The sequence below is a fragment of the Hemiscyllium ocellatum genome, chromosome 31 (assembly GCF_020745735.1).
Source record: "Hemiscyllium ocellatum isolate sHemOce1 chromosome 31, sHemOce1.pat.X.cur, whole genome shotgun sequence".
NCBI lineage: Eukaryota > Metazoa > Chordata > Chondrichthyes > Orectolobiformes > Hemiscylliidae > Hemiscyllium > Hemiscyllium ocellatum.
Window position 1 is genome coordinate 44,167,504 of NC_083431.1, and position 26,693 is coordinate 44,194,196.

General features: G+C 42.3%; 1 protein-coding gene across 1 annotated transcript in view; it reads right to left on the reverse strand.

The window, feature by feature from the left end:
• rasa4 (RAS p21 protein activator 4) overlaps positions 1–26,693 on the reverse strand; it is a 248,801-nt gene that overhangs the window by 22,360 nt on the left and 199,748 nt on the right. Inside the window, exons 9-13 of the mRNA XM_060848013.1 lie at positions 24,558–24,675; positions 13,744–13,897; positions 12,970–13,034; positions 11,062–11,174; positions 2,184–2,376 (exon numbers count right to left, since the gene is read on the reverse strand). Of these exons, the coding sequence (XP_060703996.1) occupies positions 2,184–2,376; positions 11,062–11,174; positions 12,970–13,034; positions 13,744–13,897; positions 24,558–24,675 (643 nt within the window). The remainder of the gene's footprint in view (positions 1–2,183; positions 2,377–11,061; positions 11,175–12,969; positions 13,035–13,743; positions 13,898–24,557; positions 24,676–26,693) is intronic.

The following is a 26,693-nucleotide window of genomic DNA, read 5'->3' on the forward strand; positions in this document are numbered from 1 at the left end:
GTTCTAACCTGTTCATAATCCACGATAATCCCATCCAAAAATGCACTTCTAACCCTGTTCTGGAACTCAACCTGGCTGATAACCATCTGCCTTTTCACTCAAAGTATGGACCTTTACCGGTGCAAGTGATCATTTGAACACTAATATCTGACCAATATTTAAGTGGCACACAGTGTAATTATTTTAATGAAAAGTAAAGAATGAAATGTAAAACATTTCAGAGATGTATCTCTGACCCAGCCTCCTCCTACTCTCTGAGGGATGGTGAGTGGAAGAATAGGGGCAAGGTCCAGTTTCTGGATGGAACTAATCAAAAGAGAGAAAAATGCAAAATCAGCCAATCACATTGCTCAAACAAAGAATATTTATTCAAATGCAAAACCAAGGCAATTTGTTGACCAGTTTGTTTTGTAGATATATGATGTAGGGTTTCCCCTTGTGTTGTTTTCATTGCTGCTCCTCATGTGGGTGAAAAACTAAATAAATGAGCCATCCCAACTCTTTACAAATTCCCACAACAAAACCAACCCCTGCCAGCTGAAGCATTATCTCCCTGATGTTTCCATCCTCTCTGCCTCTGCCCATGTTTAATGCTATCAGAAGGTCGCAGTTGTGGAATTTGGAAATTCGGAGGAGAGGACTGGCATCTGAATCCCACACAGAGTCATACAGATGTACAGCACAGAATCAGAATACTTTCTCAGAACTCTACAGACAACATAGCCCAGGAGAAAGTGAGGACTGCAGATGCTGGAGATCAGAGCTGAAAATGTGTTGCTGGAAAAGCGCAGGAGGTCAGGCAGCATCCAGGGAGCAGGAGATTCGACGTTTCGGGCATGAGCCCTTCTTCACTAATTTACAGTCGTCACATTTTTCTGTTTACTTTGATTTGATTTTGATTTATTGTCACATGTACATAGGTGCAGTAAAAAAACTTTGTTTCATGTGGAGTGTAGGTTGTTCTATCATAATGTGCATTTTGTAAACATGAATTCACTGTAATGCGATTGATGAATTGGGGACACTGTTTCTAAAGTGCAAACCTTTAAAATATGTGTTGGCTGTAACATGATCACATCGACAATACTTTAAACATTGTGTCTAAAGTGTGATTTTTCGATAACATGGGGTCGCACAAGAAACCAATCATTGCATTAGAAGAACTATAGGCAGTTCATACCATACAAAGTGCATTAACATACAGTGTTACGGCTGCAGACACGGTGTACAGAGAGCGAGATGAACATTAGATTTAAAATTTGAGAGGTCCGACCAGAAGTCTGCTAACAGCAGAGAAGCAGCTGTTCTTGAACCTGCTGGTCCATGTGTCTAAGCTTTTGTATCTGTTGCCTGAAGAGATTGGTAAAGCTTCTGACCAGAGTGGGGTAGGTTGACTTCGATGATGTTGGCTGCTTTCCTGAGGCAGTGAAAACTCTAGATGATTTCAGTGGTTGAAAGGCTGGCTTGCGTAATGGTCTGGGCTATGTTCTCTGCTGAAAATGTATTGATGGAAAAGCGCAGCAGGTCAGGCAGCATCCAGGGAGCAGGAGAATCGATGTTTCAGGCATGAGCCCTTCAGGTTCCTTCAGGAACCTGAAGAAGGGCTCATGCCCAAAACGTCGAATCTCCTGCTCCCTGGATGCTGCCTGACCTGCTGCGCTTTTCCAGCAACACCTTTTCAGCTCTGATCTCCAGCACCTGCAGTTCTCACTTTCTCCTGGGCTATGTTCTCTGTGGAGTTCTGAGAAAGTATTAAGTAAGAAACTCCCCATTAAACAGACTTTGTTGGTTCTGAAGGCTGTGACATTAGAGGGGAATTCACTACATTGGCTCTGGTCACCATGAAACAATCATTGTCTCCAGTGTGTCTCTAGCACAAGAATACAAATAGCCTTTAACCTCTAATAAAGGCACAGAAATGGGTCTGAGAACAGACTGAAATTAATTGTACATTCAACGAAAACAGCAAAGAGTTCAACTGCACAGTACTGACAACTTTAGATGAAAGGGCAAATCTGAACCATTGAGCTACCTCTCCCTTTCAGAAGCAGATGGGAAGCTGCATACTTTGGGGACTTTAGTTCAGAATCCAGGATTTGTTACATCATTGCACAGGGAGATTTGATTGGACCCAAGAGCCTTGAGAAAGCTGGAGAACTCAATAAAACGGCTGCTATTCTCACCCTGTAGAGATCCTGAGGGAATCTCTTCTCCACACTTCTAAAGAGCTGTTTGAAGGTGGCTCTGATCAAGGAAGGACACTGCTCCACTGAATTCACAATGGCTTCAATTAACTCTGTCAGGTAGGACTGTAGACACTGTGCACTCTGCTGAATGATATCTGCCTCAGTGTGGCACCGATGGAGACCTGAACAACTGAAAGGAAGATGGTTTAAGACACAGAATACATATTGTGTAGTTGTCTTTTTGTACACTGTATACATTGCTGCACAGTGTGCTGTAGCATTCCACAAGGGGAGATTGTCAAACAGAATACACAATGAGTAATTCACTGCTCTCTGTGGTGTGTTACAGTCCCAGTCCAGATGCCAAATTTATATCATGATCTGGCTGAGGACCAGTAACATTGTTTTGAAAATAAATTGACAAAACTTGAGCTCCTAGATACAAGAGAATAAAACAACAGGTTTCCAGACTTTTGAACAGATGACAGTCAACTTCAATATATTCAAGTAATGCAAGCTACGATGGAAACACAATTTATGTCCAACATCCAGATTTATCACAAGGTAAATATAGCTAACAGAGAAATTGTGGCCGAACACCCCACAGAGAATATCAAATAAAAAATGTGGTTAAGATAGATCCCACAGATTTCTCACCAAACGCCAGACATCAGTGGCACAGTGGGTCATCAAACCTCATTAGGCTTTACAAAGGATTCCAATTTTTCTCTCTTTTAAAGACCTAGCGTCAGAACTCCCTCACAACTCTCTCCATCACAAACATCCTCAAAGGTGGCTCACATTCTGTAGTTCACTCTCCAATCGGGACTATGGATTCTGGAGCTGCACTCCAGGAGCTGCTGACAGGCATAATTTCAGTTTTTCACAGACAGGTAACTTCACCCAGCTTGTATTGCCTTTGTAGTTCTGAGTTCGAAGGTTACTCAGAAAACAAATATTGCAACACCTCGCTAGCTGAACTTTGTCTGATTCTTAAAAGCTCATAGCCTGCTACCTTCTCAATATTGGGATCTTCTCCCTGCTCCTAGTACCCACGTGACTAGGAACCTCCCCAAAGGTAACACCTTTCTCCCCTGACCTTCATTCAATCCTTAAACTATTCTGATTGATTTACTGTAAATCTAGCAACAGGTTCTGTCCTCGTTTGTAGGCATTATTGATTGTAACTAATATTTTATTGCAGCAAATTTATAACAAATGTAGTAACCCCTTGGAACTCTGCTGATTATAAACAGATTGCTGGCTGACATTATACAAATTGCAACATTATGCAACAAAACATGGTTTCAACACAGGTGCTGAGGAGTTTTCTATCAGCTTATCGCTGCTCCTGCTGTCATTTTGCACAGCTGAAAGGATGCAGCTTTGATGAATGCTCAGTTTGTGCAGATCTCTGAGGTGTACTTTCTATCCTCTATCAACAGGGACAGGACCATCTCTGATTCTGAAAGTGAGACAACAAGCATAGCATCTGCATCACAAGTGCAATATAATCAATTCTGGCGATCCGAACCAAGGGACTATTGGCAGATTTAAGATCATTGGCGAGAAAGAAGGTGGTTGAGGCTGTTCCATCCAGACAATGCCTCTGGTTACTCAGAAGCCATCCCATAGTGAGCATCACCTACTACAATGAAAAACTAATGGATGCAAAGTATCTCGCTCTCCCTTTAAGTTGTCTTCTTCTCATTTGCCCATTATCAATTCCTCCCTCTAGAGGCCTCATTTTTCTTTGGACATCTGTTTTGCTCTTCTTCCTACATCAATTATATTTCCACTTTATTGTCTCACAATTTCTTTCTTTATTTGTCTATCACGTTGCTCAATGTCTGAATCTGCTTCTCCTCCAAGACTGCTCCTCTCTAGGACCATAGAACCCCAACAGTGTGGAAGCAGGCCATTCAGCCCATACCAACCCTCCTAAGAACACCCCACCTAAACCCACACCCCTACCCTATCCCTGTAACCCTGCATTTCTCATGGCCAATCCACCTAACCTGCACATCTTTGGTCTGCCAGAGGAAACCCGCACAGACAGTCGCCTGAGGCTGGAATTGAACCTGGATCCTTGGTGCTGTGAGGTAGCAGTGCTAACCACTGAGCCACCGTGCGACCCTATGTTTTTGTTTAATCTATTGAGGCAGATACTTGAAGAATATGAGGTTGTACATTTGTTCGCTGAGCTGATGTGTTTTTCTGTAGACGTTTGTCTTCTCGCTAGATGACATCATCAGTGCGCCTCCAGTGAAGCGTTGATGGTTTGTCCCACCTGGTATCTATGTGTCTCTGTTTTCTGGTACTTCCAGTTCCATACCTGAGTGGTTTAGGTATGGGGTCCAGTTCAATATGTTTATTGATTGAGTTCCAGTTGGAGTGTCAGGCTTCAAGGAATTCTCTCGTGTGTCTCTGTTTTACTTGCGCTAGAATGGTTACATTCCAGTTGAATTTGTGTTCTTTGTTGTCTGTGTGGGTGGAAATGAGAGAGTACTGGTCACGTCTTGCAATTGCGAGCTGATATTCATGCACTTGTATAGTCCGTTTTCTTCCCATTGGTCCTAGGTAGTGTTTTTCACAGTGCTTACAGGGTATTTTGTAGATTATGTTTGTCCTGTTGGATGTGGGTGTTGGGTATTTAATTTTTGTGAGGAGCTGGTGAGCTGTGCTTACTGGTTTGTGGGCCACAATGATTCCTAGGGATTTAAGTAGTCATTGCTGATACATCCTTTTTGGTATGGTCACAACCATGTCTAGTCATATCGTGATTTCTTCTTTAGATTTATTGCTAAGTACCAGAGGATAGTGGTCTTGGGATACCCGTTACATTTAAATCTCTTAAATAAGTGTTCCTGTTCTGCTCTCTGGAGTTCTGGGTTGCTGTTACTAATGTTGCCCATTTAAATAGTGTCCTAATGCAGCTTTGTTTGGGGTGGTTGCTGTTATAGTTCAGTATCTGGTCTGTATGGGTGTTCTTCCTGCACACACTGGTCTGGAGCTCACCTCTCAGTGTAAGTTCCACTAGTACATCCAGGAAGGGGAGTCTGCCATTTTCTCCTCTTCTTTGGTGAACTTAAAAGCCTGGCACTCCAACCGGAATTCCATCAATAAACATATTGAACTGCACCTCATATACAAACCACTCAGGTATGTAACTGAAAATACCAAAAAAGAGACACATAAATGTCAGGCAGAACAGACCACCAACACTTCACCGGAGGCGCACTGACAATGTCACCTAGCAAGATGATGTAACATCTGCAGAAAAACATACGAGCTCGACAAACAAATCTATGACCTCACCCATAACCCGAGCATAAAACTCTAACTTGAAGAACCCATTGCAAATCCTGAGAAATTGGGTCAGCAAATTATGGGAAACTGACGGCAAAATTTTGAGAATAAGACCAAGACTCGGCTTCAGAACTCGTCGCCAGTGAAAAGACTGAGGATGTAATTTGAGGTAATGAGGACAGTGAAAGAAACAGTTAATGAGAGAAGGAGAAACAAATGGTGGAAATAGAAGAAAACCATAAGCAATGCTGAGAATGAGAACACAAGAAAGGACAAGATAGATGGAGAAAGCAAAAGGGACAAAATGAGAGGAAGTACACAACAGAGAGAGAACATCGAGAGATAATGAAATAATGAGCACAAGGAAGACAGAATTGACAGTAACTGAATTACAAAGTATACCGTTAAAATATATAAGTGGGCAACACCACAGAAATTGTTGCAGACAAGTGAAAAATATTCCACACAGAATTAAAAGTCATTGTCGCATATTACGTCTGCGTCAGTTACAGGTTTGGTTTCTATATACGGCGTCTGATTTGGACTGTGAAGGTGTTAATACATTCCTACATTTGAAACTTGCACTGATTTAGTTTCAACACTTATTGTTCTGGGTCAATCTCTCAGAGAATGGAAGATTTAGTCAGCCTGCTATATAATACATCAATGGTGCACGCAGAAGCCCATTGCTCTGCCAAAGGGAGGTGATTCATTAATGCGCACACCAGACAGGGACACGCTGACTCAACAGACAGGGTGCAGAGAATTCATTCATCAGTCAGAGTATAAAGTGAGAATGTGTGGCACAGTGGGCTAGCCTGCAGTGCTTTCATCTTCCTGACCTGGGGTTGAACTTATCCCAAAGTCACAGAATGACTGTCCGTCTGTCAGTTATTACAGATACTTCAAGAAAAGAGTTGATCATCCACAAATTTAATGACTGACACGTTGGCATAAATTGGTTTCCATTTCACTTCCTTCTTCATAATCACAATGACTAGTACAGGTATAGGGACAAAAAGATTTACATTTTACAGAAATGGATTGTCCCAGTCCGTGGCTTTAACTTTAGATATTGTCTAAGGTAAGAGGCATGATGGTCACTGCAGTAAAGGGTTGCACTGATTATTATTCAGTGAAATGATTGCATAACATTGTAGTGCAGCAGTAGTACCCCTTTGTGATTCAAATTGGATATCTCTGTCTGTCACACAATGACATGGCTCCTTTTGAAGAGGGGCTGTGGAAAAAGTTAGTCAGATGTGCTCCAAAGCAAACCATTTGCAATGGTTTGTGTCAGATCAAGAGACCGTACCGAGCACAAGGCTTGATCAGTCTCACTTATAGCAATCAATAAAACTGGCTTTGCATAACAACGCAAAATAAGAAACACGATTACGCTCCCGGATCAGTGGTGCTGGAAGAGCACAGCAGTTCAGGCAGCATCCAAAGTGCAGCAAAATCGACATTTCGGGCAAAAGCCCGTCATCAGGAATAAAGGCAGTGAGCCTGAAGGGTGGAGAGATAAACTAGAGGAGGGTGGGGGTGGGGAGAAAGTAGCATAGAGTACAATGGGTGAGTGGGGGAGGGGACGAAGGTGATAGGTCAGGGAGGAGAGGGTGGAGTGAATAGGCGGAAAAGAAGATAGGCAGGTAGGACAAGTCCGGACAAGTCATAGTGACAGTGCTGAGCTGGAAGTTTGGAACTAGGGTGAGGTGGGGGAAGGGGAAATGAGGAAGCTGTTGAAGTCCACATTGATGCCCTGGGGTTGAAGTGTTCCGAGGCGGAAGATGAGGCGTTCTTCCTCCAGGCATCTGGTGGTGAGGGAGCGGCGGTGAAGGAGGCCCAGGACCTCCATGTCCTCGACAGAGTGGGAGGGGAAGTTGAAATGTTGGGCCATGGGGCGGTGTGGTTGATTGGTGCGGGTGTCCTGGAGATGTTCCCTAGTGCAACCCCAGGGCATCAATGTGGACTTCAACAGTTTCCTCATTTCCCCTTCCCCCACCTCACCCTAGTTCCAAACTTCCGGCTCAGCACTGTCCCCATGACTTGTCCGGACTTGTCCTACCTGCCTATCTCCTTTTCCACCTATCCACTCCACCCTCTCCTCTCCTTCATCCCCTCCCCCACTTACCCATTGTACTCTATGCTACTTTCTCCCCACCCCCAACCTCCTCTAGCTTATCTCTCCACGCTTCAGGCTCACTGCCTTTATTCCTGATGAAGGGCTTTTGCCCGAAACGTCGATTTCGCTGCACTATGGATGCTGCCTGACCTGCTGTGCTCTTCCAGTGCCACTAATCCAGAATCTGGTTTCCAGCATCTGCTGTCATTGTTTTTAGCCCACTATTACGCTCCCCACATTAGTAGTTATCTTGTGTGATTTAATCACCTCCTAACTACCTTCTTCCATTCCTGATATTCTAAGCAGGTGAACACTTGAATTGTTCATTCTCTGTTTAAGATTCTGACTCCTGCCCAGAGGAAAGACCAGTGGAACTGGCGAATGACACACACTGGTCTGACTTGCCTTGTATCCTACAAATTGGGACCAGTGCATTCATTTGCATGTTTTACTGGCTTTTACTGGGGTAAGTGTGACCCTCTTATCTCAATCTGATATGTGCTCAAAACCTGAAGGTGTGAGGGCCTCTGGGAGACAATTCTCATTGCATGCCTGGGACAGGAGCCTCTCAACGCAGTGGCTGCAGGGCTGTTTGTTTTTGGGCTGGACAGCTTTAAACACATTAATGATTCCATAAAAATATAGGAGATAGGAGCAGGAAAATGCCATTCAGCCAGCTCTACCATTCATGGGATCATGGCTAGTCATCACACTCAATACCCTAATCCCACTCTCACCCCACATCCCTCGATCCCTTTAGCCACAGAAGTGATATCTACCTCTCTCTTAAAAACACATGATGTCTTGACCTCAACCTGTTTCTGTGTCAGTGCATTCCACACTCTCTGGGTGAAGAAATGTCTCCTAAAAGAAATACCCCTTATCCTTAAAACTATGACCCCCTGGTCTAGATTCCTCCACTACTGAGAACATCCTTCCTGCACCTAAACTGTCTAGTCCTGTTAGAATTTGATAGGTTTTGAGGAGATCCTCCCTCATTCTTCTAAACTCCAGTGAATATAATCCTATCCACCTCAATCTCCCCTCATTGATCAATCCTGCCATCCTGGGAAACAATTTGCTATATTGTCACTCCCCTCCCTCTACAGCTAAAGCATCCTTCTTCCAAATCATTAATACACATTGTGAATAGCTAGGGTTCTCGACCCTGTGGTATCCCACTACTCATTGCCCGTCATTCATTTATTCCAACTCTTTTTGTTTCCCGTCTGTTAGCCAGTTTTCTATCCATCTCAATACACAATCCCCAATCCCATATGCTTTAATTTTACACATTAATCTATTATGTGGGACCTTGTTGAAAACCTTCTGACAGTCCAAGTAAACCACATCCACTGGCTCCCTTTGATTAACTCTACTAATTACATCTTTGAAGAATTCCAGTAGTTCTTTCAAGCATGTAAATCTTCTGTAAATACATGCTAACTGCATCTACCACAGTTTTCTACATGCTTTGCTATAAAATCCTTGAGAGTGAACTCTAACACCTTCCCCACTACACAACCTCAGATTCACTGGTCTATAATTTGTTTTTTTTTCTCTTACCTCTCTTTTTAAACAGTGGCGTCACATTAACTTTAACCCCTGTCATTGTCATAGAGTCATAGAGATTTACAGCACAGAAACAGACCCTTCGGTCCAACTCATCTATGCCGACCAGATATCCTAACCTATTCTAGTCCCATTTGCCAGCACTTGGCCCATATCCCACTAAACCCTTCCCTTTCATTTATCCATCCAGAAACATCTTAGATGCTGTAATTGTACCAGCCTCCACCATTTCCTCTGGCAGTTCATTCCAAAGAGACATCATCATCTATGTGAAAAAGTTGCCCCTGAGGTCCCTTTTAAATCTTTTCCCTCTCACCCTAAACCTATGCCCTCTCGTTCTGGACTTCTCCAACCCATGGAAAAGACCTTGTTTGTTTATCCTATCCATGCCCCTCATGATTTTATAAACCTCTATAAGGTCACCCCTCAGCCTCCAATGCACCAGGGAAAACAGTCCCACACTATTCAGTCTCTCCCTACAGCTCAAACCCTCCAACACTGGCAACATCCTTGTAAATCTTTTCTGAACACTTTCAAGTTTCACAACACCCTTCCAATAGGAAGGAGACCAGAATTGCACACTGTATTCCAAAAGTGGCCTAACCAATGTCCTGTACAGCCACAACATGACCTCCCAACTCCTATACTCAATGCTTTGACCAATAAAGAAAAGCATACCAAACACCTTCTTCACTATCCTATCTACCTGCAACTCCACTTTCAAGGAACTATGAACCTGCACTCCAAGGTCGCTTTGTTAAGCAACACTCTTCAGCACCTTACCATTAAGCGTAAACGTCCTGCTCTCATTTTTCTTTCTAAAATGCATTTATCTAAATTAAACTCTATTTACCACTCCTCAGTTCATTGGCTCAATTCCTTCTTCTGTGTTAAAAGAGAATCTTTAACTGTGACTCTTTTCCCAAAGTGCTTCTTTGGTAAATAGATGAATAAATGTGATAGAATCAACTCTGATCAAGGTACAGGGTGAAAATTAAGAGTGAGAAGGAACTCAGGTTTCAGATTTTCAAAACAATGCAGGATATAAGAAAACTAACAAGTGGTAAATTGTTAAAATGTCAGATACAATGACGCACTCATTAGATGGGGGACTGAATCTTGATACTGAGTGATGGATGCATATTGTACTGTTTTCAATTCACTGCACAGGCACCGAAGAGAATCTGGAAATCTCCATGTGATAAAGTATTGGAGGAAATGTCACCAATGAGCCTTGTAGCAATTGGTTCAAGTATTCAGGTATCTCAAGAAAGCTTAGGAGCTTCTTTGGGGAAGATAACAACTGGAAGAGGAGTTACGTGGCAGGATTGTTACCACAATAAAATTAATTAAACTTGGAAACGATTATCTCTAACGATTGAATTAAGATTAGTGCAGAAAATGTTGATTTGCATCCTTCAAAAAACAGGCTATGTAAAATTTAGTTACTGGATATAAAGCTAATTTAGATCAGGATTTAAAGTCTGGTGATTTAATAGATAAAAGACTCAGTGGTGACAGTGATTGGAGGTGTCAACAATCCAGAGACTTCAATAGGGTAGAAAACGTCTTGCCTTTCACAGAACATTGTGCTATTGTTACCTTACATTTTTTTAAAATTGGGGTTAATTTGGAAAGATAAGCTCCCTGAGGTAGTACTAGGAATAAAATTCTAAGTACTGCAGCTTTATAAAGGGCAATGCAAGTTTCTGAAACAATGGTGCCAGTCTTCACTGAATGGAGACCTCAGCATCCACATCTATCACTCTGACAAAGTATCACTGTCCCCCTCAGAGAATCTCAATCATGGTCATATATTTACAGTGGCCTCTCGGTATGTTAACAGGATATGAAATGGTTGGCTGTTACCCTGCTTCCCTGAATTCCACTTTATTTGGATCCAGCTCCACATACTTCCTCTCTTCAAACACCCGGCTGATGGTCGGTCCAAGGATGTTGTGTAAATATTGCATCCCAGCTACCTGCACCATTTAACAGACCAAAACATGAGTGAACAACAAAAACTGCAACATTTCAGTAATAATGATTATTTAATCTCTCATTTTCCTGCACTTCCTGTTTCCCTGATTATAAACTGATACAGCATAGGAGGCCATACGGCCCAACATATCTGCGGCTGCTATATTCAATTCATCTCAGGCTCCTGCTCTTTCTGCATTGTCTTCTCAGACAGTTCCCTTTTTAAAGCTATGACAGGATTGGATCTGCTTCTACAGTGCAGAGCATTTTGGATCATGTTGCATCAAAGTATATTCTCCTCAGCTTCCTCTTTTTTTTGTAAATTTACAGAAATGTGTATTCTTTGGTTTCTCCTGAGTTAACTTAATCAAAAACATTATTTAAAGCATCTCACTCGAGGGTATCAATCTAGTAAACATTCTCTGCAGCCACTCTGAAAAATTTCTAATCGTGGTTACAAAGTCCAATTGGACTTTAACTATTGATTGTGTGGACCATTTCCCTTTCTCAGGGTGACCCCTCTGCAGTCAGCCGATAGCATTTGAACTCCTACATAACCCCTCATCCACGACCTTTATGAACTGCATTTTCTGCCCCTTTTCACAAACACCTCAAGTTTGAAATCATCAACCTTGTATCACTGGTCCTCCATGGCCCACCCAACCACAAAAGTTCTATAGCATCAGCAACGCTGGGTATTCAGAGGTTTTCAAAATGCGCCCCTCAATCCTGGTTAAAAATACTTCAGCACAGGATAATGTGCAGCCACAGATCAATTTGTCGTTCCCGTCACTTGTGTTTAAGTCCAATCCAACTGATGGAATAGAAGCCACTTCTCTGAACATATAAGATCCCATCGCGTGATTCAAAAAGAACTGAGATTCCAGTGTCTTGGTCGATACTGATATTTCAAACCAACTTTGTCAGAAACAGATCAGAGGGGAGTTTAACTTTGGGCTGGTGGCTGTAGGAAAAAAAGTGCCCACTGCCCATTAGTTGTTGACCCTCTTGATGCCCAGCCATCAGTTATAAGCTGCCAGTGAATTATGAATGTGCCAATTAGCTGCAATCCTCCTGAACCCCAGACAGCGCTGTAGTCGAAGCTCCTGAGGTGACTGACAACCCATTATGGGGGGAAAGGTAGAAGATCGCTCCTCATCAATAACTTGATTCGACACTGACACACTGTGGTCTAAGACACCTGCACTACTGCATCCAGCTGTACCTGTTCCTGAATATACCTGCACCTACTCTGCTGGTCCTTGGTTGCATGTGCCACCCCCCTCCCCCCCACTCCAGTTATACTTGCACCTGCTTGTACTTGCACCTGCCTTTACCAGTCCCCAGGGGGTGCTTGTCTCCAGTTGTATCTGCACTTGCTCTCCCTGTCCCAAGTTTTATGTATCTGTACCTTCGCCTACTTGTATAAGCATCCACCTGTAACTGCCTCATCTGTACATGCATCTAGCTGCACTTGTACCTCACTGTAGATGTTCTCATTGTACTGTACCCAGCCATTTCTGTCCTTCGCTGTACAAATCCACATTCGGATGTGCACCTGGTTGTACTTGCACCCAGGCTTACCTGTACCCAGTCATACGTGTCTCCCACTGTACTTACACTCATTTCTGTCTGTATCTGTTATACCTGTTCCTAGTTGCACATATGCTCTGATGTAAGCAGTAACTTATTATTTGTTGTGAATGTCTGATTAGCCTGTGCAGAATACCCCATTAACATTAGCAGTGAGACCACTTCTCTACAATCAAAGAAATTTTATCACTGTCTGCTCCTTACCTTTAAAAAGCATTCCATGGATTTGGAAGCTAGCGAATTATTGCGGAACAAAGTGTTTGGTTCCGCTGAAAAACAAAAATAGAAAAGTATCATTTCAAATTGACTGGCAAATTTTGCCCTTACGCGATTTGTAATAAAATCCACAGCTGAATGTTGACCGAATCTTCCCAACGTGTTCAATTTGATCAACTTTTTTTTGGGAGCAGGAATATTTCTCATTCCCACCATTGGACCTGGAAAGGCTCGGCTATATTTGCCTCCATCACAGCAATGACAATGCTTCAAATGCATTGTGTTCGAAGGCTGTGAGGATGTGAGGGATTCAGCTGCGAACAGTCACTCTATTGACTAACAACTGCTAACACCGACTGTTAGTGAGATTGGAAGCAGTTTGAAGCATGGAGCTATATTGACTCTGAAAGCTCCTCAGCAAAGATTGTGTATTGAGCGTCATCACTCCTGATCTCATTTTTCAATTGGAAATTTCAGTGGGGGAAACATTGGTTTATGGTCCAGGGGAATAGCCAAAATATTGGGATATTCAATAAGAGCAGCATTCTGACCTTGAAACACAACAGTTGGTTATGATGCATTTTACCACATCTGACATCAAGTCTGACAGCACACATACCTGATGTAAGTGGTTATGCATTTTAAACATTTGTGCAGAATCTTTCAGAATTAAACCCATTGCATGTCATTCTCTGGACAGGGTATCACAACCCCTTAAACATTTTGCTTTCTGTATATACACAGGATGAGTACATTTCTTACTTGTTCTATCCAGTTCCAAATTCATGACGAAGTCTAAGAACTCTTTGGCCAGCCCTTGTCCCAGGAAAAGTTTCACCAAATTGGTTGCGACCTCTTGTCTGTTTTCAGCAGTGGTGACCTCATCGATCAGGGCCAACAGATTCCCCTTTTCACCCTGAAGGGATAAAGGTTATGATCATTACCCACCAAACCATGCAGACTGAGTGCAGAGATCCTACAGTTCGGTTAATGGACCCAAGTAAACATTCACAAACAAAATCAGAAATTGCTGGGGAAAATGCACCAGGTCTGGCGGCATCTGTGGAGAGAAAGCAGAATTAACGTGTCGGGTCCAGTGACCCTTCTTCAGAACTGACGTAGCTCGGAGAAAGTTGGCACATATGCTGAAGATGCGATAGTGGGGAAGGGTAAGGAATGAGTGCAGGTGGAGCCCAGAGCTAGAAAGAAACAGTTTGACAGACAAAGGAATGGTTAAAGGTCAGCCTGAGAGAATGCATCCAATTGGGTAGAGAACAATGGGTTGTTGGTGGTTGCAGCCCAGGTAATGACAAGGTTTATGGGGACTGGGGTAAGGTTATGAGAGAAAGTGCTCATCTCTTTTCTCCATTAGCATTTCCGTTCTGGTCTTTTTCTTGTTCACCATCATTACTTTCGTTGTTGCTCCTCGTGTTTGACAAGGTATTTGCCAAAACCTATGTCCACAGTCATATCACGTTTCTCAACATTCAAACATACCCAATGTGGATTACGACTGAACTTTCATCCTTCGTGTTTCGAATCCAAATCACAGGTATCTCCATGACGTAAAAGGTTCCTCAGTCAGCTGATCACACTGCATCCTGAGATCCACACTCAGTGTCACGCATCACCATATGCACACACTCGACCTCTCTCCTGCTCCTCTCTCCAACAGCTAACCAGTCACATGTTCTCAATATTTGTCCATGATTAAGACATGGAAAGGCTTACTGGTGGTGGTTAATAGATGAAAGAATACCACGGGTAATTTAGTGATGTGAAAAAAAATACTCAGTTGCATGTATGAATACTGTTGGGTGAGAACCTGCTCTGCTAGATGTGTTAAATGTGCCTCTTAGGAGCAGGTTTTTTTTTTAGTTGTTCCCTGGGATGGTGAACATTGCTGCAAAGCTAGCACTGTCTGCTCATTCCCTATTAGCTCTGAGGTGCTGCCTTCATGAACTTACAGGGACACCCACAATGCTGTCAGGAAGAGAATTCCAGGATTTTGACCCAGTGACACTGAAGGAATCGCAATATATTTCCAAGTCAAGATGGCGAGTGGCTTGGAGGGGAACTGCAGGAGGTGGTGTTCCCATGGCTCTGCTGCACTTGTCCTTCAGATGGCAGGGGATTTGAAAGGAGCCTTGGTGAGTTGCTGCGCTAAGGTGCATAATAAATGCCAGCTTTACCAGTAAAGCTCTCATCCTCAGAGTATATAATTTGAAAGTGAAAAGAATCCCCACCAATGGGTTGGTGCAAACAAGTAACAGAGCTGAAACACTTAATAGTATTCTCATCACCTTGTCCATGTACACATGAGAGTTGTTGCCAGTCATTCTGAATTGAGAAAATACACATGGTTTCCATTGATGTGTTTCCAACATCAAGATACATAATAATCAGAGTGATTCCTCTTGTCAAATTCCCTTCCCTCTGGCACCATTAGCGAGTCCTCACTCTTAGAAAGAAAGCTAGATGGTCTCAAAGTGTGTTATCGGAAAATAGTAACACAACCAAATCAGCTGGCACTGTTTCCTCGGAATGGATACAGTTCCAGGTCCATTGATACTCCCTTGCAGCCTTTGTTGATTTCCATATTGGTTGTTTGCTCCAGTGATGCAAAAAACAAAGATAATGCCACAACTACCTTGATAAGGTTCCTGATTCATATTTATTCTTTCATGGTATGTGGACTTGGCTGACAATGCTAACACTTAAAGCCTATTTGTCACTGGCCGTGAGAAGGTGATGGCAAACCCTTTCTTGACCCACTGCACACCTGCAGTATTGATATGACCCACACTTTGTGAGAATGTATTCGCTTCCACCCAGCTAGCAGGTACCTTCTGTAGTTGGGGGAACTGATCTTGCAGCCTTCAATGGAAACCTTGGCTCACCACTTATTAGCTGTGTTGCTACAGTGGACTAGCAGTGAGGGAAGATCCAGTCTACTGCTTCCTCCTGGATGGGAAGAAAAGGGGCCATTAATAAAGTTGTTTAATTTCAAAGACAGGGACTCAGAAGACAATGTGAACTGTTTGCAGGACAAAAGTAGCTATGGAAACTGGTGTAGGCATATTCTTTAACTGCCTCATGTGGACTAGCCACAGGAGTGAAAATGAAAGATCTTACAGAAAACATTCCTTATTATTTTTAGGTACCTTCTCTTCATTCTGATGTTAATTCTCCCTTTGTATGCCTTGTTTCTTTGATCCCTTTCTTTTCTCCAACTATCCACACCTCTGCAGCCAAGAGTGAGAATTGTACAGGCTTGGAATGCTGCCAAGACACCCTAATCTTTCCCACTTATGCACACACAGATACACGGCAATCCTGACTTGTTCTGTTCGAAATTCCCTCTGGTGTCCCATCATTAATCACGTCACGATATCATTCTGTAGTAACCAAGGCATCACTGCCTCAATCTTTAATCAAGGTCATTCCAGCACCGTTTTGAACTTAACCCAACAATGGTTCTACAAATGAAACAATTCATGTCTGCTCAAGTGAGTGAAAAGGACGCAAATCAATCTCCACATCTGAATAATATTCATAAAGCACTCAAGCTTTGTTCTCCCAGTTTACGTTGTCGTCTGTATCCCTGGAATAAATTACAGCCTCATTACTCACTCCTACTGCATTTTTAATCCAGTAAAAAAGCTTTGGATTCAGGCTTCAACTTATCACTGAAGCACCCCACAGAGACACAAATTCTACACATCAATGAGAGACACACCAGGAACCAGCGTGCTTTAAACGAGTTCTCCCTTTCTACCGAATATATCACCATTTAACAAGGAAGCAGCTCCCTTCGAAACCCTAATGGGAAATGAGGTAACCGCTCACTTACTCCAGTAACAATCACTGGAGAACAGTTCAGATGCAGTAAGACCACAGAGGGTTTCTTATGTATAGAAGCTGAATGTTACAGCCTGTCATGAATTCTTAAAATACGTGCATATTTTGGACCACTATTACTGTCAGTTCTGTCTCACCACCGACCGATCAAAAGAAGAAATACTACTAACAGATGTTGAAGCAACAACTGAGTATTTAGGCCTATGTCTGGATACACTTTCACAATTCTGTAACAATAATAAAGTTCCGAGGCTAAAGACCATTCCCCCATCATGAAATAAAAGATCTTTGTAGATGATACATTTGAGTTCTTAAAGCCTAACCATGAGAGGGAATTGAATTAATGCACATTGTCAACGTAACAGGATTCATGAAGACCCCTCTTGTGGCCTGAATACCGAAGGCAAATTGACAAGTATCTGTGGTATTACCCATCTACAATGGGCTTCAGTTTCCCAGTATCCAGTACCATGCAGGAAATTATTACTGCTCTGGAAAAATGCAAGTACATTTAAATATGGGTCTAAGTATTCAACTACTGATTGACATTCTCCAAAACTATTTTTATTTCTGAAGGGGACTGGTGTTGTACACAACTAAGAGCTTGGCTCTGTTGACAGTACTCCCTTCTGAACTCAGGTTCCACCTGGGGATTGCAGACCTGGGAGAATGGTAACAATGTTAGAGAAGCTCAATCTCGATGGAATGCTAACCCAAGGCCCTCACATAAAATGTTAGGCATTTGGCCTATGCTGTATCCTGACGAAGAGGTTTTGCCTGAATCGTCGATTTCACTGCTCCTTGGATGCTGCCTGAACTGCTGTGCTCTTCCAGCATCACTGATCCAGAATCTGGTTTCCAGCATCTGCAGTCATTGTTTTTACCTATGCTGTATCAAGGCATTTCTTCTTTCCTTTAGTTACAAAGCTCAGGAGTTTAAAAACCAAGTATCCTCACAGGAAGGGCAGTACGGTGGCTCAATAGTTAGCATTGCAGCCTCACATTGCCAGGGATCCAGGTTCAACTCCTGTCTTGGGCGACTGTCTGTGTGGAGTTTGCACATTCTCTCCGAGTCTGTGCAGGTTTCCTCCGGGTGCTCTGGTTTCCTTCCACAATCCAATTGGCCATGCTAAATTGCCCATAGTGCATTCATCAGGGGTAAATATTGGGTAGGGGAATGGGTCTGGGTGGGTTACTCTTTGGAGGGTTGGTGTGGACTTGTTGCACTGAAGGGCCTGTTTCCATACTCAAGGGAATCTAAAGTGCCTAGATTATTTCCATACATTGCCAGATGCTGTTGTTGGTGTCAGGTATCCAAACATGAGGCCAGTCATACCACCAAAAACAATGGCCGGTGGCTATGTAACACATTTTGAAATTTGTCTTGTGCTAACTACCTGTTCCAAGTGTTATTAAACCCCTCACAAGCAGGTGGGACTTGAACTTGGACTTCCTGCAGCCACAATCAAATGTTTTGGAGATGTTTGCTCTTTTTCATTTGAAAATAGTGGTACAAAGCTGGGGTTTAAGTTAGGTGGAAGGGAGATGCTGTTGTTATTTAATCATGTTTAAGTAATGTCCTTCCCATATCAACAGATCAGGGGTTGCATTGCTTGTTGATGCAATTAGAGATAGTTAAAAGACTCAAAACTATGACTAATCTACACACCACGGAGGCAGGCAGTGACTGGTCATTCTCCTTGTAGTCTTTATCTTCTTTTACCAGTCTCTGTGTGACTATCACCCGGGATATACTTTTAACCTGGTGCTTGGTAATACTTCCAAATAAAACTACTGACAAATAACCACAAGATGCAAATTCTACTCTTGGATCTGAACTGACAGATTAGTTGATTAGTAATCAATCCCAGCCTCAGGTTAAGTGGTGAGATCCATGGGAACACCACCACCTTCAAATTCCCCTCCAAGCCACTCACCATCCTGACTTGGAAATTTATATCGCCATTCCTTTACTGTCACTCAGTCAAAATACTGGAAATCCCTCCCTCATGGACTGCAGTAGTTCAAGAAAATAGCTCACTGCTACCTTCTCCAGATGAGCTAGGTAGTGGAAATAGATACTGGAAACAGCCACATCATGACACCCACATCCCTCAAATGAATTTTAAGTAGTAGTCGTATTAACCACCACTGATTGTCAAATGTTTTTGGTTCATGGATCCGTTTTAAAAGGATCACCAATCACAGACCCAACCATCTGAATTAAACATCAGCAATGGTAAATTCCGTCTGAAATATGGCTTCTTTACCCACCAAAATTTCTAGCATTCTACAAACTCCTCTTCAAACTAAGAAGGAGGAACATGCTATCATCAATCAAGTTTGTGGCATCCAATCTCTGGCCACCTTTATGCTGCTTTTGGCATCATTAACCATGCACTCCCCTCCTGGAGGAGACAGCCAGCTCACTCTGCACTTGGCATGTGGACACCACCCTCTCCCACCAAGTTCACTCACAACAAGCCTGTCTCCAATCACCACTCACTACATCCTCTTGCCTTGACCTTGACACCACCATCACCCACCTCCATTACTCCAGCACTGCCCCCAACTGCAGAAATAGCTGTAAGCTATGCAGTCATGAGGATGAAACAGTAGTGGAGATTTCCCTCACCCTGACCATTATAAATAATGATCCAATTTGTCGCATTTGAAAACTGTTGTGTTGGGACATGTTGTTGTAATTGTCAGAAATCCTTCTGCAAAATATGGTCACCTATTTAATTGGCTATTTGTTCTGGAATATTTCTATGGATCCCACGACACCCTGCCAACACACACACACACACACAAATATATACACACACCTTCCCCCAGCACATACATACACACTCCCTACACACACATTCCCAACACACATACACACACCCCACACACAACCCCCAACATACACACATACACACACACAGCCCAGACACAACCCCCAACACACATACATACACACACACACACCCCACACACCTCCAACACATATACACACCCCACACACAACCCCTAACTCATACACACACCCCACACACAACCCCCGACACATACACACCAACACACCCCCCCAACACATACACCCCCCACACACGCACCACATACATGCACACACATCCCAATACATACCCACACCCCACACAAACCCCCAACACATACACACACACACCCCTCCAACATATACACACACCCCACACACACACCACCCCAGCGCACACACACACATACACCCCCCACACACTCACCACATACATACAAACACACCCCAATGCACACACACACCACACACTCCACTCCAACACACATACACCTCCCCAATATATACGCACCCCCCACACACACCCAACACACACACACATCTTCACACACACAAACACACACTTCTGTGGAGCCCAGTTTAATAATTACTGCATTGCCAGATCCTAATGTCAGTAAATAACGAGGTTCATTATATGGGTGTCTTTGTAAAGAATCACTGGCACTTTCTGTATTGATTGTAACAGGTCAGCCAGGTGGATTGCATAGAACATAAGATCCCTGATTGGGGCTGTAAATCTGGTCTAATCAGGGAGCACTGATGAAAAGGGCATTGCTTGTCACTGGCCACTTGGGTGTTTCTTTTCTTCCTGGTGATGGGAACCGAATAAAGATTTGTACATCTTGTGTTTTTCACTGTGTCTTACACCTGCACACACACGGGTGCTGGGAAAAAAATAAACAGGAGTGTCAGGAGTTCTGCTCAATCTAGGAGCCTCCTCTGAGGTGGCTGGATCAGTGTCATGTACTCTCCGCATGTAAATAAAGGGTGACTTGGTGAGTTCGTGGAGTTATTATACTTTCCTATTTAGGATCACTTAATTCACCAAAGTGCTAAATCTAGTCTGAAAATCAGCACCTGAAAATCTGAAAATAGGCTTAACTCAACCGATCCTAATTTTTAATCTGAGGTTTATTCAAGTCAGTGGAAATGCACTATAAGTGAGATCCTAAGGAGGCTACTTCAAATGATCAGAACAAGAGTTGCAAATCCCACCCAGAGAAAGGGACTAATTAAATAAGATTTCTGAAAGCAGGAGGGTCTGACAGACCAAATGGTCTCACGTCATTCTGTGCTCATCAGGTTCTTAGAATTAGTGTGTGATCCATTCCACAGGCACACATTGTATCTGGGATCATAAGGAGTGACAATGCAGTGCGTTAGGCACTGAATTTCGTCAGGATTTCCCCATTCTCCTCCTGTACTCTGCTGTGGAGACAGAGAGCTGACAATTTCCTTGCTGGAACAGAAATTTCAGCCTCTCTGACCTGAAGGTTATCATGCTGGGATAATGAAGACAGTACGCTTCCAGGTTGTAGATTTTCCCAATCCTCAGTGAGTCACTCAGCGACTGTAAGCCAATCCCAATATCGCTGCAGGGAAGTAATGGGCAGCTGGACTATTTTTAGACAGTGTGATGTGTGGCTTTGTGGCGACATGCGCAATTAGTCACATTTTCAGCTGCGGCGGAGTATTGTGAAGATGCTGCAGTTTTATCCAGTGTGTATGTTTTCAAATTACATTCAAAGGCGTCCATTGTGAAAAGCCACAATTCCTTGTACTAAAAGACAGAAAATGAGTGGTTAATTCAAACAGTCTCTGCAAATAGAAACGAGTTTGTGGTTTCAAGTGGGATAGTGTTTCTAAAATTATTCATGAAATGTAGGACATTGGCATATGCTGTATTCCAAGGTCCAGGACTACGTGCTGAGGGAGTAAAGCTTGGGGCAGCCACCGCCAAGGTACGGTGGGGAAAGGCGGCCATCTTTCTGCTGAAGTTAAATGGGGGTCTGTTCAGTTATTGGGCCCAATGCTTCAAATATATGCAAATATAATCTTGTACAAGTGAGAAATGCCTTGGGTTTGTTTGCTGGATAGGATCAAACTCTAATGTTTGTTTGTATTTTCATATGCTACTGTAGAGAACCAAACTGCTCTAGTGATTATGAATCGAGAGGTATTTTTATGAATAACGTACATTTTTTGAAATTAAAAAAATCCTTCACAGTGGGTTGCTAAGTCTGTGGTTTTTCAGGGAAGTCCAAAGGTGAACCTGAAGAGAAAGGGTCAGTCCAAACTGGGTTACATAAGAACATAAGAACGAGGAGCAGGAGTAGGCCCCCGAGCCTGCTCTGCAATTCAATACGATCATGGCTGATCTTTTCATGGCCTCAGCCCCACTTACCTGCCCTCTCAGCATAAGCCTTAATTCCTTTACTGTTCAAAAATTATCAATCTTAACTTTAGAAATATTTACTTCACTGGACAGGGAATTCCATATAATGACAATCTTTTAGGTGAAGAAGTTCCTTCTCAGTTCAGTCCTAATCTGCTCACCATAATCTTGAGGCTATGCCCTCTTGTCTTAGTTTCACCTGTCAGTGGAAACATCCTCTCTACTTCTATCTTATCTATTCCCTTCATAATTTTATGTGTCTCTGTAAAATCCTTCTTTACTCTTCTAAATTCCTATGAATATAATCTCAGTCCACTCAGTCTCTCCTCATAAGCCAACCCCAAGTCCGGAATCAACCTAGTGAACCCCCTCTGCACCCCCTCTAGAGCCAGTAAATGCTTTCTCAAGTATGATGTGGTGGTGCCGATGTTGGGCTGGGGTGGACAAAGTTAAAAATTTCACACCAGGTTATCGTCCAACAGGTTTATTTTAAAGCACTAGCTTTCAGTAAGGTCACCTAAGGAAGGAGCAGTGGTCTGAAAGCTTGTACTTCCAAATAAACCTATTGGACTATAACCTGGCTTTGTGTGATTTTCAACTTTCTCAAGTATGGAGATTAAAAATGCCAGCACCATATATAGCTGCAAAATAACCTCTCCGCTTTTAAACTAAACCCATTTAGCAATAAAGGACAACATTCCATTTGCCTTCTTAATTACCTGTTGCACCTATAGACCAACCTTCTTGATTCACGCACAAGGGCACCCAGATCCTTCTGCACAGCAGCGTGCTACAATTTCTTACCATTCAAATAATAGTCCTTTTTACTGTTATTCCTACCAAAATGGATGACTTCAAATTTATTAACATTGTTCTCCATCTGCCTGACCTTTGCCCACTCACTTAAACTACCTATGTCCCTTTGTAAAGTTTCACAATCGTCTGCACACTTTGCTCTACCACTCATCTTAGTGTCATACACAAACTTTGACATACTATATGTGGTCCCCAACTCCAAATCATCTATGTAAATTATGAATAATTGCGGTCCCAACAGTGATCCATGAGACACACCACTAGCCACTGATTGCCAACCAGAATAGCACACATTTATTGCTACTCTTTGCTTCCTGTTGGTTAACCAATACTCTATCCATGCTAATACATTCCCCATAAGGCCTTGCATCTTTATCTTACATAGAAACCTTTTGTGCATCACCTTGTCGAATGCCTTTTGGAAATCTCCATACACCACATTTACTGGGTACCCATTGTCCACCATATTTATAATTTCTTCACAGAATTCCAGAAGATTAGTTTAGCATGATCTGCCCTTCATGAATCCACGCTGTGTCTGCCCAACGGAACGATTTCTATCTAGATGCCTTGCTACTTCTTCCTTGATAATAGACTCAAGCATTTTGCCCACTACAGAAGTTAAGCTAACTGGTCTATAATTTCCCATCTTTTGTTGACCTTCCTTTTTAAACAATGGCGTCACATTTGCTGCTTTCCAATCTGCTGGAATTGTGCCAGAGTTGAGTGAATTTTGGAAAACTACCACAAGTACATTTGCTATTTCTCCAGCCATCTCGTTTAGTACCTGGAGATGCATTCCATCAGGGCCAGGAGACATGCCTACTCTTAGCTCTATTAGCTTGCCCAACACTATCTCTTTTGTAATAATGATTGTTTCCAGGTCCTCACCTACCGTTCCTAATGAAGGGTTTATGCCTGAAACATCGAATTTCCTGTTCTTTGGATGTTGCCTGACCTGCTGCGCTTTTCCAGCAACACATTTTCAGCCCTCACCTACCGTTGCCTCTTTGTCAATTACTGGCATGTATTAGTGTCCTCTACTGTGAAGACTGACACAAAATGCCAATTCAATGACTTGGCCATTTCATAATTTCCCATAACTAAATGTCTCTTTTCATCCTCTCAAGGCCCAATGTTTACTTTAGCCACTCTTTTTTGTTTTATGTAACTTTAGGAAACTTTTGCTATCTGTCTTTATGTTCTGAGCTAGTTTTTTTTCTCATAATCCATCTTACTTTTCTTTACAGCTCTTTTTGTGGCTTTCTGTTGACCTTTAAAGCTTTCCCAATCTTCTAGTATCCCACTGATTTTGGCCACTTTCTATGCCTTCTCTTTCAATTTGATAGTCTCCCCTATTTCCTTAGACACCTATGGCAGTAGTAGATGGACAGCACCAACAAATAACTGGATGGAATTTGGATCAAAACCTGACTGCATTGTATACAAATCAATAAAGAAGAGGACAAGTTATGTTACAAGAAGGGAATCCTTATTTTTATAATAGAGAACAAATATTTATTTATTTTTCTCATTTCATTCCCTAAGAATATGTACCTAATAATCTGTATCTTGGTACCTAAGATGATGCCATAAGTGAAGGCTTGTAAACCTTTCACTGTATTCAGGTGAGTACATGTGACAATGAAGCTAATTGTAAAAAATTCTGATTACTTTACTCACATTGTTGGTTGTTTTGACTGACTGCAGGAGCAGTTCCATGAGGGGCTGGTAGTAACTGGAAGGGAGAACACTCTCATCTCGTAATCGCAGTTGCAGCCTCAGTGACCCTAGATTTTCCCTGAAAGACAACACATTTGTTAGATTACATAGTATGACACAAGCTATTGTGTGCTTTGCACGGATAGGCAATACTCTAGGTTAGTTACCACAGCAACAACACATGCTGAAGGGTTAAGGTGATTCATTTGATCTTAATCCCAGAGCTGCTATCGGATCAGCACTTAATCTTTGTCAACTTTTTTTTAAAGGATAATTGAACATGTAATATTCACATCATGTCCTGATCTATTTGTATACAATTAGATTAAACCACAGTCTATTAGGATTGGTTGCTCTTTTATGTTTTTCTTCAAAAATCAGCAATTTCACCAACTTCACACATCTCAGTTATGAATATCAATATGCATTTGCTTCACGTCTACAACACTGTAGTTCTGGTTGTCATTCTTTCCATTATCTTTTGTGATGAAGCTTTCATTTTAATTCCAATTTCTAACAAAAATTACTTTACAAACCAATGATTCTGTAGCCGTGATATGGTCATTTTTCCCTTCATATCAAACATTATGGTCTCTGAAAAGTATATACTCGATAAATTGGATTGAAGCTGAGCTAGGGTGGGGGAACGGGTGTGGGGTAGCATTAATGCTGGATCCAGGCCTTCCCTTTCACGGTATCCAGCACCGAGAAACCCAGTCCACAGCTGTTAAATCTGAAAAGTTGCCTAAAGGAGGGAGTTAATTAATGACTGCATCCTAACTCATCCCAATTCTCATCCAATAAAAGCAACATTGGAGGCAAGGAGGGAGAGTCACATTTCACTTTTTTAATGTCTTATCCTCACTCCATTCCTCTTCTACCTGTCATGGGATGCTAAATTACCCCCAGTACACTGAATAATTACTGGACAGTCTTGAGTACTTGCAGTGAAACCAACTAATGAACTCATCTATATTTTATTCACAGTTAGAAAATCTCCATGTTAATTGCTTGTACCTGTGAATGAGAAATTCTAATTGCCAACACCTATAAGGTAGGAAAAGATAAACAGACAGTCAGAAAGGAAGTCATGTAAACAGTGGCTTTCCATTTTCAAATTCAATTTCCTTTTTAAAAGTTATTGACTTTTCAAAGTAAACATACCATTTTGTCTAATCTTTTGCAGTCATCAAGATAATTCAAATATCAATGTACAGGGAAAATAACACTTATATCATATGAGTGTGCGCTTAACCAACAAAGGGTCAATTCTTCTTCGAAGTCCCACCTTAGAACTTTTATATTTCTATACTTGCACAAAGCATCCACTCACTGCAGATTTTAAAATCAAGTTAGCTATGAACAAACTGGGTTTGTTGACGTATAAATTAGATTATCTTCCATGGCGTAGAGAATGCATGGGCGAACATCTCCATTTGACTAGAATTCAGAAGTATTGCACAAGACAGACAGCAACTGCCTGGTAGTTACTCTCCATATTTTCCTTCAGTTAATGCTTCATTCCACCCTCCACCCTTGACACACCTTTTCCATGTCAAACACTATTTGGAAGAAGCACTGAGTGCAAGAGAATAGACTGTAACCTGGGGCTTCAATGTCCGGCACCAAAATGTCTCACTAGCACAGCAATGGTCTAAACGGACCAAATTCTGAAGGACATGGCTCCCAGAATGATCAATGTCAGGTGGTGAGAAAAGTAACAAGAGTTAAAATACAACCCAATCTTGCCCCCATTGGCACGCTGTAACAGCAGCATATATCATATACAAAATGCACTGCAGCAATTTTCCAAGACATCAACAATACCTTCCATACCCACGATCATCTAAAAGGACAAAGGCAGCAGAGATATGGTAATGTCACTTCCTGCAGGGACCCTCAAAGACACCCACTGGCCTAACTTGGAGCCATCTTACTTCATAGTAACTGGATCAAAATCATCAAACTCCCTTCCTAACAGTACTGTAGATGTATCAGGACTGCAGCAGATCAAGAAGGCAGCTCATCACCACCTTCATCAAAAGCAATTTGAGTTGAGCCAGAAACTTTGGCCTAGCTAGTGATGTTCAAACCCCA